General features: G+C 43.6%; 1 protein-coding gene across 1 annotated transcript; it reads left to right on the forward strand.

Moving 5' to 3' along the window:
- Nucleotides 1-11,091: 11,091 nt before the first annotated feature.
- On the forward strand, nucleotides 11,092-19,880 carry LOC121566889 (phenylalanine--tRNA ligase beta subunit). Its single transcript, XM_041876790.2, has 16 exons — nucleotides 11,092-11,366; nucleotides 11,898-11,953; nucleotides 12,059-12,213; nucleotides 12,360-12,432; nucleotides 12,867-12,982; nucleotides 13,485-13,635; nucleotides 13,753-13,861; nucleotides 13,989-14,121; nucleotides 14,307-14,358; nucleotides 15,302-15,363; nucleotides 15,813-16,020; nucleotides 16,146-16,226; nucleotides 16,363-16,455; nucleotides 16,701-16,818; nucleotides 17,056-17,208; nucleotides 19,333-19,880. The coding sequence occupies exons 1-16, from the start codon at nucleotides 11,309-11,311 to the stop codon at nucleotides 19,482-19,484; spliced, it is 1,770 nt and encodes a 589-aa protein (XP_041732724.1). The 5' UTR covers nucleotides 11,092-11,308; the 3' UTR covers nucleotides 19,485-19,880.
- Nucleotides 19,881-20,223: the final 343 nt, after the last annotated feature.

Here is a 20,223-nt window from a genome sequence, read left to right on the forward strand (position 1 = left end):
TCTGCGGTTCCCACTCCCGAGTTCTAAAAGGGACTTGTTCCGCGGTGTCAGGGGCACAGAGCAGGGGAAGGGTCACTATCTAATGCCCCTGTCCTTGCCAAAATATTTTTATACTTAGCAGCTTTAACAAGGCGGTCATCCAAGTTCGTGGCATTTTGGCGAGACTTCATGCGCAGGACTATTCAAGTCAAATACAAATTATAGGCTATACTCATTTTTGTGTGCCTGGTCGCTTACCATACTCTTGACTTTATCAACTTCCAAAACTGCTCTAAATAGGCTGTTCTAAACGTGATTGCTATATCAGGTTTTAGCCTACTCTGGTTTCTTTGTTCTCGCACCATCTTGTGGAAAACATGAAGTACAACCAAGGAGTTTAATTGAGGACACCCAGAGAGGAAGAGGCGAAGCGAGAGGTTTTACTCCGCCCAAACTCTGTCCACAAACATAAACGCACAAAGTGAGGAATGTTTGTATGGAGGTCAATGAGAGAGTATCGAATTTGGTCTACAAAAATGTAATTGCTAATTTGCTATGTGAGGCATATTTGATCAAATAGAAGCTTCGTAATGGTTAGGTTGTTACGAATGCACTGATATACGTGGCATTTAGGCAACTTACCCAAAACGACTTTATATCGGAGTTGTGCCTGTTGTCATAGAGACAGTTATAGGACTCATCATGGATATTTTAGCATAGACATTGCCATTGAGGGATTCCACCATTTTAAAGTAGTCAACTGGGTGGGGATTCCTATGAGTTGAGCGCAATCAGCCAATGAAGAAGAAGAAAATGGACTACTTTAAAATGGATATAGCATAAATAGCACTGCCCATGCTGTCACAGATACAAAAATGAGTCAATCTATCAATTCAATTCAATGGGCTTTATTGGCATGGGAAACATATATTTACATTGCCAAAGCAAGTGAAATAGATAATAAACAAAAGTGAAATAAACAATCAGAAATTAACAGCAAACATTACACTCACAAAAGTTCCAAAAGAATAAAGACATTTCAAATGTCATATTATGTCTATATACGGTGTTATAATGATGTGCAAATAGTTGAAGTACAAAAGGGAAAATAAATCAACATAAATATGGGTTGTATTTACAATGGTGTTTGTGCTTCACTTGTTGCCCTTTTCTTGTGGACACAGGTCACAAATCTTGCTGCTGTGATGGCACACTGTGGTATTTCACACAATAGATATGGTAGTTTATCAAAATTGGATTTGTTTTCTAATTCTTTGTGTAATCTGAGGGAAATATGTGTCTCTAATATGGTCATACATTTGGCAGGAGGTTAGGAAGTGCAGCTCAGTTTCCACCACATTCTGTGGGCAGTCAAAACTTTAGTTAATTTTGGGTCAGTCACAGTGGTCAGGTATTCTACTACTGTGTACTCTGTTGAGGTCCAATTAGCATTCCAGTTTGCTCTGTTTTTTGGTTAATTCTTTCCAATGTGTCAAGTAATTATATTTTTGTTTTCTCATGATTTGGTTGGGTCTAATTGTGTTGCTGTCCTGGGGCTCTGTGGGGTCTTTTGTTTTTGTGAACAGAGCCCCAGGACCAGCTTGCTGAGGAGACTCTTCTCTAGGTTCATCTTTCTGTAGGTGATGGCTTTGTTATGGAAGGTTTGGGAATCACTTCCTTTTAGGTGTTTGTTGAATTGATAATTAATGAGTATTGTCCTAATTCTGCATGCATTATTTTGTGTTTTATGTTGTACACGGAGGATGATTTTGCAGAATTCCCATTTTGTGAATTCTTGGTTGGTAAGTGGACCCCAGACCTCACAACCATAAAGGGCAATGGGTTTTATAAATTATTAAAGTTTTTTTTGAGCCAGATCCCATTTGGGATGTCAAATTTCCTGTTCCTTTTGATGGCATAAAGGCCCTTCTTGCCTTGTCTCTCAGATCGTTCAGAGCTTTGTGGAAGTTACCTGTGGCGCTGATGTTTAGGCCGAGGTAGGTATAGTTTTTTTGTGTGCTCTAGGGCAACGGTGTCTAGATGGAATTTGTATTTGTGGTTCTGGCAACTGGACCTTTTTTGGAACCCCATTATTTTTGTCTTACTGAGATTCACTGTCAGGGCCCAGGTCTGACAGAATCTGTGCAGAAGATCTAGGTGCTGCTGTAGGCCCTCCTTGGTTGGGGACAGAAGCACCAGATCATCAGAAAACAGTAAACATTTGACTTCAGATTCTAGTAGGGTGAGGCCAGGTGCTGCAGACTGTTCTATTGCCCTCGCCAATTCGTTGATATATGTATATGTTGAAGAGGGTGGGGCTCAAGCTGCATCCATGTCTCACCCCACGGCCCTGTGGAAAGAAATTTATTTTCTGCCAATTTTAACTGCATACTTGTTTGTGTACTTGGATTTTATAATGACATATGTTTTTCCCCCTATACCGCTTTCCATCAATTTATATAACAGACCCTCATGCCAAAGCACGAGAAGACTTTGCTTTTATTTTGGCGTTTGTTTGTCTATCTATCTCTGGCCTATTGTTCACACCGTATCTGCCCTCTCATTAGTTAGAATGGTCCCACCTGATCTCGCCTCCTCCCGCCTGCCTTCCATCTCTGAAGACATGCATCTCCATTGTTAGAGCGGTCACTCTAATATCTTGTCAATATAATAGACAATCTTTGGTACACCAAGCCACTTTTCAGCAAATAGGTGGGGTCTACTATAGTAGTAGGGGACTTGGTCCCGCCTACGATTTTTGACACCAGCCTCCACTGGTCTTCAATAGGGCATAATCTACCCGCTTTTACTATCACATTCTGATTAGGCTAATTAGGCTAGGCATAATCCAGTGTGATTGTGGATTGAGAAGCCTACCATTTGATAGCCAATGACAATTGTATAACATCAATTATGTTCCAAACACCTGTAGCAATACATGTATTTTGTTATGAAGTGTTTGGTGTAACTGTCTTTAGGCCTATATTTCCACAGTAGGCCTATTTATAGCCCAGTTTAGACCCCAGTGGGACTCTGGTCTAGCCGACCCTTGCCTGTGCCTGTTTGGCGACACTTTTCCCACTTCCGAAAGTATCGGTAGAAGATTAGGAGGTCGTCAACTGCATCGCCGAGCGGTGCCCAGGAAATAATTAAATCCAATTGTTAGATGCTACCAACCCCCTCCAAACCAAAACCAAACATGGAAGCATCTAACAATTTGATTTGCAGGACCTCCTCAGGTCAAAAAAAAGAACGCTATGTAACATTATGCCTTCTCATTTCAGTCGCTGTACTCTTAATATACAGGATAACTATTGCCTTATGCTTCAGACGCAATCATTAGGCAAGGGCAGGTGTAGGAAAGGATGACACAGCATCTGTGCCATCAGTAAATACAGGTAGTAGTGTTAACCCCCCTGCACAGTCCCCGCAGCCGGACAATTTTCTCATGGCTTCTGGAAATAAATGCTTTCAGCATGCTCAACCGGGTGTCACTTATTCAACCGATATAAACTTTCAACCGGTTTCCCCCACTAAGCAACTAGTTGGAGTCAGAACCCGAGCCTTCTCAGGTCTCTCCTCCACCCTTTACGGGGTCTGAGCCCAGGTGCCTCCCACCATTAGCTCTGACAAATTGAAAACCCTAGTCATTGGTGACTCCATTACCCGCAATATTAGACTTAAAAATAATAATTCAGTGATCATACATTGTTAACCAGGGGGCAGGGCTACCGACATAAAGGCTAATCTGAAGATGGTGCTGGCTGAGGCTAAAACTGACGAGTGTAGATGGTATAGGGATATTGTTATTCACATCGGCACCAACGATGTTCGGATGAAACAGTCAGAGGTCACCAAGCACAACATAACTTCAGCGTGTAATTTAGCTAGAAAGATGTGTTGGCATCGAGTAATTGTCTCTGGCCCCCTCCCAGTTAAGGGGAGTGATGAGCTCTACAGCAGACTTGCACAACTCAATCGCTGGTTGAAAACTGTTTTCTGCCCCTCCCAAAAGATAGTGGGACTCCCCCACAAACAGGACTAAGCCTGGCCTGCTGAGGAGTGATGGACTCCATCCAAGCTTGAGGGGTGCTCTCATCTTATCTATCAACATAGACATGGCTCTAACTCTTCTAGCTCCACAATGAGATGGGGTGCAGGCCAGGCAGTAGGCTGTTAGCCAGCCTGCCCGCTTAGTGGAGTCTGCCACTAGCACAGTCAGTATAGTCAGCTCAGCTTTCCCCATTGAGACCGTGTATGTGCTTCGATCTAGGTCAGGAAAAACATGCCGGTGTTCGACTTAGCAATCACACTGGAATAAAGACCTTATCCATTCCTGTCACGATTGAAAAAGATTGTGATAATATCTCACATCTCAAAATGGGACAACTTAATGTTAGATCCCTCACTTCCAAGGCAGTCATAGTCAATGAACTAATCACTGATCATAACCTTGATGTGATTGGCTTGACTGAAACATGGCTCAAGCCTGATGAATTTTGTCATGCCTGCACACGCTCCGCCTCCCTGGCGCTCGAGGGCGCCAGGCTGCCATCATTACGCACACCTGTCACCATCGTTACGCGCATCTGTGCTTCATTGGACACACCTGGACTTCATCAATGTTTAATTACCTCCCCTATATCTGTCTGTTCCTCAGTTGTGATCCCGGTGTCAGCATTAATGTCGTTATGTTTCCCCTGTCCAGACGCTGTCTGTGTTTTGTTTCATGTCTGTATATATTAAATGTTCACTCCCTGTACTTGCTTCTCGTCTCCCAGCGTCTGTCCTCACAATGTTAAATGAGGCCTCTTCTCCAGGTTACACTAGTGACCATATACCCGCACATCCCGCAAAGGCGGATGTGTTGCTAACATTTCCGACAGCAAATGTCAATTTACAAAGAAAATACAAAATACTGCAATTTCGTCTTTTAAGCTTCTAGTTATAAAGTATATGCAGCCTACTCAATCACTTTTTATAGCTGGGTCATAAACAGCGTTCCTCACTAAGTTCCCTGAATTCCTATCGGACCTTGTAGTCATGGCAGATAATGTAAAATGTTTTGGTGACTTCAATATTCACATGGAAAAGTCCACAGACCCACTCCAAAAGGCTTTCAGAGCCATCATCGACTCAGTGGGGTTTGTCCAACATGTCTCCGGACCTATGCATTGCCACAGTCATACCCAGGATCTAGTTTTGTCCCATGAAATAAATATTGTGGATCTTAAAACAAATCCTCATAATCCTGGAATATCGAACCACCATCTTAATATGTTTGCAATCCCAATAAATAATCTGCTCAGACCCCAACCAAGGATTATCAAAAGCTGCGCTATAAATTCTCGGGCAACCCAAAGATTCCTCCTACCCAAGGACGTTGGAGTACAAAAATCAGTTAACCACCTTACCGAGGATCTAAATTTAACCTTGCGTAATACCCTAGATACAGTCGCACCAAAAAACATTTGTCATAAGAAATTAGCTCCCTGGTATACAGAAAATACCCGAGCCCTGAAGCAAGCTTCCAGATAATTGGAACGGAAATGGCGCTCCACCAAACTGGAAGTCTTCAGACTAGCTTGGAAAGACAGTACAGTGCAAGATCGAAGAGCCCTCACTGCTGCTCGATCAGCCTACTTTTCCAACCTAATTGAGGAGAATAAAAACAATCCAACATTTATTTTTTATACTGTCACAAAGCTAACTAAAAAGCAACATTCTCCAACAGAGGATGGCCTTCACTTCAGCAGTGATGAATTCATGAACTTCTTCGACAAAAAGATAATGATCATTAGAAAGCAAATTACAGACTCCTCTTTGAATCTGCATATTTCTCCAAAACTCAGTCTGCACCAAACTGCCAGGACCTTGGATCAATGGAGATACTCAAGTTTTTTAATCCTGTATCTCTCTGCACATTCACGAAAATAGTAATGGCCTCTAAACCTTCCAGCTGCCTACTGGACCCTATTCCAACTAAACTATTGAAAGAGCTACTTCCTGTGCTTGGCCCTCCTATGTTGAATATAATAAACGGCTCCCTATCCTCTGGATGTGTACCAAACTCAGTAATAAAGCCTCTCGTGAAAAAGGCAAAACCATGGCCTGGAAAATTAAAAAAACTATCGGCCTATATCGAATCTCCCGTTCCTCTCAAAATTTTTTGAAAAAGCTGTTGCGCAGCAACTCACTGCCTTCCTGAAGACAAGTAATGTATACAAAACGTTTTTACCTGATTGGTTTGATATTGATAGTTAAATGATATACTTACCAAATAGTAAGACATTTCTGTTCTACTAATCCTGTGTTTTTGTAAAGGGATGGTCTCCACTCTAGCTCCCTGCAGCTAATCTGGGCGTATGGTCAATAGAGATAGCTTGAGCTGACAATTGACTGAGCCTGCATTCCATAGACAAGATGTGGTGTGTGGAACTGAGATAGAGATATCCTGAAGGAGTAGAACAAACATCTAATTGTTTCTAATCATCCTTGCCATCTGGGGGTAGAACAACACCCCGTGCAAATAACTAACAGATGAACCCAAAGTGGCTTATGGTGCCCCGGTCTGCATGGGAAGGGTGGAACCAGCCATGACTAAGCATTTTTAGATCTACTATATAAGGAACTCTGCATTTTCTGCATGTCAGAGCTCTCGGCCCAACACTCAAGAGTGTTGGGTCGACCAGCCTCACTTACTACCTTATTAATACGTTTTGAATAAAGTAATATCCTGATTGGTGATTGACCTTGTCTCTCCTCATTATTGATTAGAATTTCAACGACAACGCTCCAGTCTGGTTTTAGACCCCATATTAGTACTGAGACTGCACTCGTGAAGGTGACAAATGACCTATTAATGGCGTCAGACCAATTCTCTGCATCTGTCCTCGTACTCCTAGACCTTAGTGCCGCTTTTGACTCCATCGATCACCACATTCTTTTGGAGAGATTGGAAACCCTAATTGGTCTACACCGACAAGTTCTTGCCTGATTTAGATATTTTCTGTTGGAAAGATATCAGTTTGTGTCTGTGGATGGTTTGTCCACTGACAAATCAATTGTACGTTTCGGTGTTCCTCAAGTTTCCGTTTTAGGACCATTATTGTTTTCACTATATATTCTACTGGCCGGGATTTCCTTGTCTCATCGTGCTCTAGCGACTCCTTGTGGTGGGCCGGGCACCTGCAAGCTGGCTTCGGTTGTCAGTTCGACTGTGTTTCCTACGACACAATGGTGCGGCTGGCTTCTGGGTTAAGCGAGCAGTGTGTCAAGAAGCAGTGCGGCTTGGCTCTTGTCCTTCTCCGAGTCCGTAGGGGAGTTGCAGCGATGAGACAAGATCGTAACTTCTGGGCCATGGCGTTGCATGTGAATGTTTATCCTTTTGTATTTTTGTATTTTTGAATCCCCTTTTTCTCCCCAATTTCGTGGTATCCAATTGATAAAGTTTGAATTCATTGGCCATGCTGTCAATCCAGCATGACTTCTGCTGCGTTCAAAACAACTGGAAACTCGTAACTGGGAAATCTCAGACTTCAGTGAATTCAAGACAACTTGGAGCTCCGACTGGGAAAATATGGAAAATAATTTTGAACGGTCATCCAACTCAGAATTCCAAGTCAGGAACTCGGGCCTCTTTCTAGAGCCCACAAGAAGTACCGCCGTGCCACCTTCCTGTTCAAGTGAGCACAGCACAAGAAGGTGAGTCCAAATATTTATTGTATACTGTAGCCAAGAAAGTAATACTAAGTGAATGTTGTGTAGTAATCTGTTAGTATCCCATGTGCCTCACCCTAATAATTTGGTCCCTTTCCCCCCTCATAACAGCCTACGATGACGTGGATGTCAATTAAGGCAGCCCCCCGCACCTCTCTGATTCAGAGGGGTTAGGTTAACCCTTTTATTTTTCAATTTTCGCCTAAAATGACATACCCAAATCTAACTGCCTGTAGCTCAGGACCTGAAGCAAGGATCTGCATATTCTTGAAACCATTTTGAAGTTTGTGGAAATGTGAAATTAATGTAGGAGAATATAACACATTAGATCTGGTAAAAGATAATACAAACAAAAAAACATGCGATTTCTATTTATTTTTTTGTTCCATCATCTTTGAAATCCAAGAGAAGGCCACAATATAATATTGCAGTTTAGACACAATTTAGATTTTGGCTACTAGATGGCAGCAGTGTGTGTTTGCAAAGTTTCAGATTGATCCAGTGAAGCATTGCAATACTGGACTATTTTGTATCAAGTCTGCCCAAATGTGCCGAATTGGTCAATTGATACATTTTCAAGTACATAACTGTAGAGAACATACAAAAATTATATGGTAATACAAAATGTAAATTTACACACTCCCAGGAATGTCATACATGATGGATCATTAGCTTATACACTAACTTTCACACATCTAGATGGCCGGGCGGGGTGCGTGTGGAGCCAGAGAAAGCAGGGGTTCAAACTGTAGAACCCAGTTCCCACATTTGAATATAAAAATGGATTTTATCAAACAAAACTATGTTACATTTTATCTCTGGGACCCTTAGGATGACAAATCAGAGCAAGATTACTGAATGTAAGCACATTATTTACCTTCAGAGGTGAATGTATCAAACCAGTTGCCATGATACGTTTTTTGTTGTTGTCCTCTCTCCTCAAACAATAGCATGGTATTTTTTCACTGTAATAGCTACTATAAATTGGACAGTGCAGTTAGATTAACAAGAATGTAAGCTTTCTGCCCATATAAGACATGTCTATGTCCTGGAAAGTTTGCTGTTACTTACAACAGTCATGCTAATCACATTAGCGCACGTTAGCTCAACCGTCCCTGTAGTGGCTTCCTTTCCTCTTTACCATAGCCACTGCCCTAGCCTGAAGCGGGGTTGTTTCGGACGCATACAGTCCACACTCAACGTTTCCAAACGGCCAAACATTCAATGAGATCCAGGGATATAGTGCAACAAAATTTTTTTATTCTTCTTATCTAACAAAAAGGTATTCTCCAATCAACTTAAAGCAGAGATTACTTGAAATGCAAATACATAATATAATATGACCTGTCTGTCTGTATTTCTGTATGTCTATATGGTCAAAAAACTATACCGCTCCCGCATCTAGCAAGGACTCCTCCCCCGAAGGCCCAACTTCCTGCCTTTATACTAACACAATTAACACAGTACAATGAATGGGCAAGAGGGGGGGCCAAAAACTGAGTTACACTAATAACAAATGAATATATCTCAATCCAGTAAATAAATCATAAAGGTACGTACCTAATATTTCATCATATACATTAATATTTAATATATTTACACAAATGTACATGGAGCTCAGTATGTTCAGTCTTTTATACAAAATATGCCCAAATCGGCTCTAACAGTCCCGTATACGGGACACCGATCCCGTAAAGGTTAAATGCGGAAGACACATTTCAGTTGAATGCATTCAGTTGTACAACTGACTAGGTATCCCCCTTTCCTTTACTGTTCTGACATGGTGGTACACATGTAGCCTATAGCCTGTTTTAGAGAAATGTAGTCATCGAATATTGTAAGAACTTTCATTGTCTGCTTACATGCCCCCTTTATTTATCCTACGGTTCTGACTTGGTGTAATACTGTAAGAACGGCCCATGCTCTATATTGACTACGTCCGTTCTAGCTCGGATGGCCTCTTATCCGTTCGTCGTTCCCATATGCCATAGTTTGTACATCTCAATTGTCAGTAGAAACCACATTTGTTTGAGCAAGTCAGCCTATCAGCTCTGTTTTTAAAACAGGCAGTAAATGAGGCTGAATGAACTGTTTCGCTGCCAGACAAGGCTCCGCTGATAGCCAGGTGTAGTGGTGGTAAGGATTCACTCCATGGTGCTGAAAAGAAAGCTCTGCTGTTGGGACAGCTTTATGTAGACCCTAACAGTTTGTTGGCACCGTTTGTCACCGTTATAGTGCAATGAATGTATTGTTAGTGTTGTGTTGTGTAGTGTAGTGGCTTTGCTGGCATGCATCCCCAAAATATTATTTTTTTGCCACACATGCTAAAACTGCCACTGGCTACCTTGTCATGCTACTGCTCCAGTTTCAACTATTCTGCCTGCGGCTATGGAACCCCGACCTATTCACCGGACATGCTACCTTGTCCCGGACCTGCTGCTTTCGACCCTCTCTCTCCCTCCCTCTCTCTCTGTCTCTACCGCACCTGCTGTCTCAACTTCTGAATGCTCGGCTATGAAAAGCCAACTGACATTTACTCCTGAGGTGCTGACCTGTTGCACCCTCTACAACCACTGTGATTATTATTTGACCCTACTGGTCATCTATGAACGTTTTAACATCTTGAAGAACGATCTGGCAGTAATGGCCATGTATTCTTATGATTTCCACTCGGCACAGCCAGAAAAGTACTGGCCACCCCTCAGAGCCTGGTTCCTCTCTAGGTTTCTTCCTAGGTTCCTGCCTTTCTAGGGAGTTTTTCCTAGCCACAGTGCTTCTACATCTGCATTGCTTGCTGTTTGGGATTTTAGGCTGGATTTCTGTATAGCACTTTGTGACATCTGCTGATGTAAAAATAGCTTTATAAATACATTGGAAAGTTACATATCTTGAAAACTTGATTGCTGACAAGCAAAACATTTTGGGACTATGTCAACAATGGACTAATGAAACAAATACCAAATAATAGTTTTTGGGTGAAGTTTTCCTTTAAGGCAGCCCCCACAGCTATCTGATTCAGAGGGGTTGGGTTGAACGCATTCAGTTGTGCAACTGACTAGTGCTGCATTCATGACAACTGGGAACTCAGAACTGGGAACTCGGAAATCTCCAACTTCCGATTTCAGTTCATTCAATACAATTGGGAACTCAGAAAGAAACATGCTCGGATGGGAAAAATTGTTTTGAACAGTCATCCAACTCTGAATTTCAACTCGGGAACTCGGGCCTCTTTCTAAAGCTCCGACTTTCCGACCTGAAGATCGCTGACGTTATGATTTGACCTCGTATTTTTCCGAGGTCCCAGTTGTCTTGAAAGCCTTTCCCTTTTCCTTCCCACCTGGGACTGGCAGACTAACAAGGCTGCGTTCACAATACATAAACGGTTCTACCCCGTTACACTTGGTCTTCGATAATCCAGTGTGACTGTGAATTAACTGTTTTAAATTTCCGTTTATATAATTCGATACGAAATGCCAATATGTGACTTTTGGTAAGAGTAGTGCTTTACCAATAATTCAGACTGGCATTATCCCGGACAGCTACAGCCGGCTTCGAGGGGTCCTTCAGTCTTGGAGGAAGGATTAGCATCTAGCGGTTAGCCGTGGTCAACATGCCGACTGTCAGTGTCAAAAGGGATCTTCTGTTCCATGCCTTGGGCAGAACATACAGTAAGAAATGTTACTTACCATATCAAGTAATAGATATTGAGGAAATTTGACGATTAAACTAGTCTGTTTCTGCGTTGTGTTTTCAGACAGAAGGAACGTAGCTAAAGCGAGATAGCTACCTGGCTGCCGTGGCTACCTAGCTAGCTGCTGCATGTTTGAATGGATGGGCAAAGTGTTCGCTAGCTTCAGCTAACAGTGGCTGATGCCGTGGCAATAACAGCGTATCACTCTTTTTGTGGGTTGTTTAACAACATATAAAATATTTTACCTACACAACAACGGTATCTACTCTGTTTCTACTGAATAGTGATTGAAAACATGATTTGATAGTGTTGACAGAACTGATGCTTGTTATTTCACGACGATTGCATCATTTCCCAGTCCAGACCTCCAAGCCTGCTACTGACTGACCACCACATCTACGTCCATTTAACTAGGAAAATCTAACTAAATTAAGAATGGAGGTGGGACCAAAATAAACGAATTATTCCAACAGATATTAAAATGTTATTCTCTTTCCCTTTCTTTCAGCTGATGAAGAATTTGATGAGTTGTGTTTTGAATTTGGGCTGGAGCTCGATGAGATTGTGAGTAGAAGACTGAGGATGAACCTCAACCATATCCACTTGTTTGTGTGATAACCAATTTAGTGTTTTCGGGCTACCCATCCTCCCTCTAACCCTGTCCTTCAGACCTCAGAGAAGGACATCATCAGTCGTGAACAGGGGGACACCAAGGCAGAGGGGGCGTCTGATGTGATTCTGTATAAGATCGATGTTCCAGCTAACCGCTATGACCTGCTGTGTCTGGAAGGACTGGTCAGGGGCCTGCAGGTCTTCAAGCAAAAGTATGTAAACACATCTATATGGAGAATTGTGTGCTTAAACATGACTCTTACATTGCCAAAGTACTTTCAGCTTGTGCTGCTTTATCGTGTGTGTTGTCTTCAGCTCTGTATTGACATGCCCATGTCCATGTGTGTCTGCGCTCCAGGATGGAAGCCCCTCGCTACAGGCGTGTGAGTCCAGCCAGAGGAGAGCCTCAGAGGCTGGTCATCACAGAGGAGGTGGGTGGAAAACACGGACCAGACTCTCTGTTTAATGATCTGGGTCTTAGGTAGAGTGTAGGGTTGGTTAATTTGGTCATCAGAGGAGGTGGGTGGAAAACACGGACCACCCCCTCTGTTTAATGACCTGGGTTCTGGACCGAGTGTAGGGTTGGTTCATTTGGTCATCACAGAGTAGGGGGGTGGAAAACATGTTATTTTAGTTTAATGACCTGGGTTCTGGGCAGAGTCTAGGGTTGATGTATGAACCACCACTGCAGTCCTTTGTGACAAGATGATTAATTAAGATATTGAACTGTTGATGAATGCCTCTACATTTGTAGAGGCTGTGCAAAGGAGGCTTTGGGTCAAGTGTTGGAAGTAAGAGAGTGGAATTTTAGAGATGAATGAGAGAATCCTGACTCTGTGGGGGCCCCTGTTTGTGCCTGTCGCAGACGGCTGCTGTGCGACCCCACGCTGTGGCTGCAGTCCTGAGGAACATCACCTTCACACTGGAACGCTATGACAGCTTCATTGAATTACAGGAGAAACTCCATCAGAACGTCTGTAGGTTAGTCAGACACCTAACACATCTCTACCTTCATATAAAAATATATATAATTCCCACACATACACAAGTTTGACCAACTCAGTGGCCTTGAGGTTAGTGTCCTGAGATTGGAAGGTTGGGGGTTTGGTCCTCGGTCGAGTCATACCAAAGACTTTGATGCCTCTATGCTTGGCACTCAGCATTAAGGAAATTGATTGGTGGTAAGACCCTGCGACAGTCTTGCATCCTGTCCAGCGGGTGTACTTGTACATCAAAATGCCTTATGCTACAAAAATAGGAGATAGGGCCAGGAGCCTATTGGCTTGGACAAGGCTTACTTACACACACAATTTTACCTCTGCATATTTATTGTCAATGTTGTAGTCAGAGACCCTTTTCAATACCATGCCTCATACTTCATTGATTACTTTCAGTGTGTTCTTCTCTGGGAGTCTCTGAGATGTGTTGTCTCAGTGGAAGTTGTGACAATGTGTGCGAGTTGACTGTAATCTGTGCTCTGTAGGAAAAGGACTCTGGTTGCCATCGGCACCCATGACCTGGACACCATTTCAGGCCCCTTCACCTACACAGCCAAGCCACCTGGTGACATCCGCTTCAAACCTCTCAACCAGGCAAAGGAGTACACCGCACAGGAACTCATGAGCCTCTACAAGGTGAGCAGGGATTGGCTACAAAGATTATGAGCCTCTGTGATGTGAGTTGTGATTGGCTATGGCTAGAGATCTTTTATTTCTGTCATCCTATGTTTTCTTTGTATTTCTCCCTCTCAGACAGACAGCCACTTGCGACACTATCTGCACATCATTGAAGACAAGCCTGTATATCCTGTCATCTATGACAGCAACGGCATTGTCCTGTCTATGCCGCCAATCATCAATGGTGAGGACACACACATATGACCACAGGTTGTAAGGCAAAACTATTAACCTAGTGGACTTCCAATATTGATTAACCCATCGTATGCTGTAGATACTGTTCTAACAGTCCCCCCTCTGTTGTTTTTTAGGGGACCATTCCAAAATCACCTTGAATACAAAGAATGTTTTTATCGAGTGCACAGCCACTGATCTTACCAAGGCAAAAATCGTGTTGGACATGATGGTGACGATGTTCTGCGAGTATTGTGAGGAGCCTTTCACGTGAGTCCAGGCAACAGCTGTTTAGATTTCTATCACTGAAATTAAATCACTAATAGCTAAACCTAATGTTTTTTTGTGTGTAAAATAAGACCATGAATTACTGGAAGTTATAGTCATAAGAAGTTCCTTTTCCCGGCCCCACTTTAATAGACTCCTCTTGATCTATGTCACGTTCTCTCTCTCAGGGTAGAGGAGGCTGAGGTGGTGTACCCAGACGGCAGGACCTGTCGGTACCCGGTACTGTATCCCCTTACCATCACTCTGCAGTCTGTTTCCTTTTGTGGGAAAATATACTGAACAAAAATATAAACGCAACATGTAAAGTGTTGGTCCCATGTTTCATGAGCTGAAATAAAAGATCCCAGAAATGTTCCATACGCACAAAAATATTTATCTCAAATTTTGTCCACAAATTTGTCCACATCCCTGTTAGTGAGCATTTCTCCTTTGCCAAGATCATCCGTCCACCTGACAGGTGTGTCATATCAAGATGCTGATTAAACAGCATGATCATTACACAGGTGCACCTTGTGCTGGGTACAATAAAAGGCCACTCTAAAATGTGCAGTTTTGTCACAAGACAATGCCACAGATGTCTCAAGTTTTGAGGGAGCGTACAATTGGCATGCTGACGGCAAGAATATCCACCAGAGCTGTTGCCAGAGAATTTAATGTTAATTTCTCTACCATAAGACACCGCCAATGTCGTTTTAGAGAAGTTTGTTAGTACGTCCAACCGGCCTCACAACTGCAGACCACGTGTAACCGTGCCAGCCCAGGACCTCCACATCCTTCTTCTTCACTTGCGGGATAGTCTGAGACCAGCCACCCGGACAGCTGATGAAACTGTCTGTAATAAAGCCCTTTTGTGGGGAAAAACTCATTCTGATTGTCTGGGCTTGGCTCCCCAGTCGGTAGGCCTATGCCCTCCCAGGCCTACCCATGGCTGCGCCCCTGCCCAGTCTTGTGAAATCCATAGATTAGGGCCTAATGAATTTATTTAAATTGACTGATTTCCTTAAATGAACTGTAACTAAGTAAAACCGTTGAAATTGTTGAGTGTGGCGTTTATATTTTTGTTCAGTATCTATTAGAACCCACAGGTCTATGTAAATTCTGACTATCCCCATTCTATTCTATTCCTAACCCTCTACCGTCCTGCTATACCATGTGACCTCAGGAGCTAGCTTACAGGAAGGAGACTCTGTCAGCAGACTTCATCAACCGCAAAGTTGGCATCAGGTAACTAAGTGACTTAATATCCAACCCTGTTCCTGGAGATCTACCCTCTTGTGGGTTTTCGTTCCAACCCTAATCTAGTGCACCTTTCTAACAATTAGCTGGTTGATAAGATGAATCTGGTTAGTTACAACTGGGGTTGGAGTGAACCTACAGGAGGGTCGCTCTCCAGGAACAGGGTTGGAGACCCCTGCTCTAAATGCTAAGCAGAATGCTACCAACATTCCTGCAGATGCTTATAAATGGTTTACATTGTACATATTTAGCGGACGCTCTTATTCAGAGCGACTTACATTAGCAATTATGGTTAAGTGCCTTGCTCAATGACAGACTTTTTTTCACCTAGTCGGCTCTGGGATTCGAACCAGAAACCTTTCAGTTACTGACCAAACGCTCTTAACCACTAGGCTACCTGCCACTGTTTAATGTTTGTAATGTTTTTTTGTCTCCAGTGAGTCGACTGAGCACATCGCCCAGCTGTTGACCAAGATGTGCTTGCGCTCAGAGGTCATGAGCGACGGCGAACAGATCGAGGTGGAGATCCCGCCCACGCGCTCTGACGTCATCCACGCCTGTGACATCATGGAGGACGCCGCCATGGCGTACGGTTTCAACAATATTCCCCGCACCACGCCACGCACCTATACCGTAGCCAATCAGGTGATGGGATTTTTCAGCAGGTTATTCAGGAGTGAAGTTGATTGGTTGTTGACTGGAGCTGCTGGTTGGTTGGTATTAAGTGGTGATATCTTGTTTTCTATCTCATGACTTTGTTGTGTTTTTAGCTCCCACTGAATAAGCTGTCAGAGCTGCTGAGACAGGACCTGGCTGCTGCTGGATTCACGGAGGCCCTCACCTTCGCCCTGGTAATGACCACTCACTCATTCACTCTCTCTACCTCTGTGGACCCCAGGAAGAGTAGCTTCTGCAAAAGCTAATGGGGATCCAAATAAATAAACATATACACACATTGTCATGTGTTGTATCTGTCTTCCTGTGCAGTGTTCTCAGGAGGACATAGCTGACAAGCTGTTGAAGAACATCTCAGAGACCAGAGCATGTCACATCTCCAACCCCAAGACAGCTGAGTTCCAGGTGAACCACCATTACCTTCGATTAATCATGTCTCTGTGATAACATTATAAACAGTCCCCCTTTGGTCTCTGAATGATCTCTTACAATTGGTATAAATTACAGCAATTATCAAGTAAAACAGTTTAATGGCTTCTATCACCCCCTGTTGATGTGAGTGTTTCCTCCATAGGAGGGTGCTGTGTGACTGGGTGGGTGTGTCAGAGGCTGCTGGTGTTGTAAACAGCAGTGCTCGTCTTCTCCACCAGGTGGCGCGCACCACCCTGCTCTCCGGGCTGCTGAAGACTGTGGCTGCCAACAGGAAGATGCCTCTGCCCCTCAGGCTGTTTGAGATTTCAGACGTGGTGCTCAAGGATGGAACCAAAGGTGTGTTTGTGTGTGGGTGTAACCCAAGTATTCATAATGTAGTGTATTCATGGATATGTGTAGAAATAATGTCATTGTATGCCTGACTTTCTAATTTATTTATTAGGACAAACATTCATTTACATACTGATTCCCTCATACTCAAGAATACACACACTGTCATAATCAGTTTTTAAAGACATCCTACAGTATATCCTAACGGCCACGTTGTCCTCTCCTCTACTCTCCCTCTGTCAGACGTGGGGGCCAGGAACAACCGTCGTCTGTGTGCCGTCTACTACAACAAGAGTCCTGGGTTCGAGGTGATCCACGGCCTAATGGACCGGGTCATGCAGCTGCTGGAGGTCAAACCAGGCCAGGGCGATGGCTACCACATCCAGGCTGCCGATGGTAAGACAACCAGGGAGCCATCTCAGTAGTTTAAACTGGACTCCGTTTCCTTCAATGGCAACTGATTGGTGAAAGCTCTGGATAGGTTTTCAGTTTTCACCATGGTGCTTTCAACTGACATGTCAAGCCTGTCCCAACTCAGTGGTTATGAAGGAAAGGAGGCAAGGAAAGGAAATGGTGTAAAACTATTGGGGCATGGCCTAAGTCCTACACTGGGATGACAGCACTGTCTCACTATAATAGTATTATAAATTGCAGTAGAAAACCTATCCAGAACTTTCACCAATCAGTTGCCATTGAAGGAAACGAAGTCCAGTTTAGACTACTGAGATCAAATCACATTTTATTTTTCACATACACGTGTTTAGCAGATGTTATTGCGGGTGTAGCAAAATGCTTGTGCTTCTAGCTCCGACAGTGCAGTAATATCTAACAAGTAATATCTAACAATTTCACAACATATACAGTACCCAATACACACAAATCTAGTAAGGAATGGAATTTAAGAATATATACATATATGGACAAGCAATGACAGAGTGGCATGGACTAAGATACAGTAGAATATTATAGAATAGAATACAGTACAGATGGCCCAAGTCCTTAGAAAGTCCCATATCATAGCTTCACAGTTCATACCTATCCTCAACATACAGTACAGTTGTGGCTGTATTTCCCGAGCCGGAATTAAATATTGTGATTCTAAGGGGTATTTTGTCTGCTCTAGTGAAGTGAATGTTTTTCCATTGCACTAATGAAGCTTGATCCACAAATCAGTGTTTTTTATGAGCTGTGGGTTCTGCAGGGCTCAAGTAGCTCTAACCCCTCCCACTTTCTTGCTCTCGCTCTCTCTCTCAAGGTCACACCTCTGGATGTGTGTGTCTCCTGCCACAATCAGACATTGGGGAAATCGATGGGCTCAAGTACCACAGAGGGAGAGGGATGAGGAGGTTGTGAAGAGGGAGAGCAGGGGTGCAGAGGACAGAGAGAGACTTGGAAATCAGGGGATAGAGAGGGAGGGAGGGAAAGAGCATATAGTTTCAGCAGGGGGAGTCAGACTGCATGTGAGTCAAGTACCACAGAGGGAGAGGGATGAGGAGGTTGTGAAGAGGGAGAGCAGGGGTGCAGAGGACAGAGAGAGACTTGGAAATCAGGGGATAGAGAGGGAGGGAGGGAAAGAGCATATAGTTTCAGCAGGGGGAGTCAGACTGCATGTGAGTCACGTCTGCTGCTGCAGTGCGCCTGCCTGGGTTTACAGGGAGATAGACTGCCTGAAACAAACACTCACACTTATACAGCTACAGAAAACCAGTTAGACTGTCACATTTCCACCACTAGCACGCTATTATGCAGACCAGACACACAACACACATGCAAAAAACACATACAATCACAAAACATATATGAACAACACACACACAGAACTGTACAGAGCCTTCTAGCACCATTAGGCTGCTGAGCTCCACACTCCGTGTGTCCTTAACCCAATTACAGGGTCATGATCTTCTCCGAGAGCTCACCTGTAGAGTACCTCCCCTCCTGCAGGACCTCCTGCAATGCTACCCCATGGAAGGAGGGAGAGGGGGAGAGAGAGAGGGAGAGAGAGAGGGACTCTTAAGGAGCAGATGCCCACGTTTCACTTAACTATGTCAAATTCAGCCCTTCCCGTTCACTGTTAAAGGCATGCTTGACTGTCTGGTTAGTGTTGACCTTGGCTCAGAGAGAATTAATCTGAGAGGGTTTTCAGGGTGGGTGGAATAGGTTGTCACCTATTTAGCTATTAGTGTACTATTTTTAAAGACTGGTTGTCATGGTGCTGCCCTGCTTTGGAAGAGACACACACACAACATGTAGAGCGATTTCTTTAGCTAGTTATGAGTAAGCATCCGAACGGTGAGCTAAGGAATACATTAGCTTTTAGGAGCAAAGCCGCGTGGGAAGAAGTGAAGCACCATGGGAGAGGAGAACAGAACAGCATAGGAATGGATCTTGAGTCTCTCTCGTCTGTGTGGAAACATTTAGTCAGAGACTGCACTTTTTATGTTTATTATCACTGGACCACTGTGAGAAGCCTCTTCACCTCTCCTTCCTTCCCACCCCCCTCTTCTGTTTCCCCTTTTTCAGATTCCACCTTCTTCCCTGGTCGCTGTGCTGAGATCTTTGCCTGCGGGAAGAGCATAGGACGCCTCGGGGTCCTTCACCCTGATGTCATCAACCGCTTTGAGCTCACCATGCCATGCTCCGCCCTGGACATCGACATCGAGCCCTTCCTGTGATGTCACAACCACACCCTGGGTGTGATGTCACACCCAAACACACACCGAACCTGTAACACCACCAAACTCATCAACCAACACAGGTTCATTTACTCATGCTCAGTCCATCTCAACACAGGCTTTCTCAGCTCCAGCAGAGAACGGCCCAACCTGCCCCAGCGGAACTCACGTTTTCACACAAATCTCCCATTGACATCACATTGAAAGCTTGAGATATGAGTGCAAAAGTTAGGATTCGGCCCCAAATGACTTGTTCAGTTTAAATCACGCATGGTATTTCTGTTGGACAAATGTACAACAGTATATGAATTAACCATAGAAACTGTAGGCTGGTATATACAAAGTATGTGGCTGTATTTTTATCTCCATGGTAATTAAAATGAACATGAGATGTCAGCCTGTGTTTCTGAATTCATCTCAGTCCTGCTTCACATTAGCTTTCAACCCGTATACTGTACCATTTAAAGACTTTGCTCTGAGCAATGATATCGATTCCAGTCATTTACATTAAAAGGTTTGTCATACAGTATATAGGCCAAATGCACTGTAGAGTGTAAATAACAGGAAGCCACAAAGCTGTGATGTGTCTGACTGGTTTGGTCTTGTTAGGTGGGTTAATGCTCCTGGGCGGAGCTTTATCTACTTAATGAAAGATACAACAGGACATGAACTCTGACATACAGTCGTGGTCAAAAGTTTTGAGAATGACACAAGTATTGGTCTTCACAAAGTTCGCTGC

This window comes from Coregonus clupeaformis, chromosome 5 (assembly GCF_020615455.1).
Source record: "Coregonus clupeaformis isolate EN_2021a chromosome 5, ASM2061545v1, whole genome shotgun sequence".
NCBI classification, from domain to species: domain Eukaryota; kingdom Metazoa; phylum Chordata; class Actinopteri; order Salmoniformes; family Salmonidae; genus Coregonus; species Coregonus clupeaformis.

What these genes read in the sequence shown, in the direction of transcription:
- LOC121566889 (XM_041876790.2), top strand. Translation starts at nt 11,309, where the DNA reads ATGCCGACTGTCAGTGTCAAAAGGGATCTTCTGTTCCATGCCTTGGGC. An exon ending in TGCCTTGGGCAGAACATACA is followed by an intron (nt 11,367 to 11,897) that starts GTAAGAAATGTT and finishes CCTTTCTTTCAG; the next exon opens with CTGATGAAGAATTTGATGAG. An exon ending in CCTATACCGTAGCCAATCAG is followed by an intron (nt 16,021 to 16,145) that starts GTGATGGGATTT and finishes TTGTGTTTTTAG; the next exon opens with CTCCCACTGAATAAGCTGTC.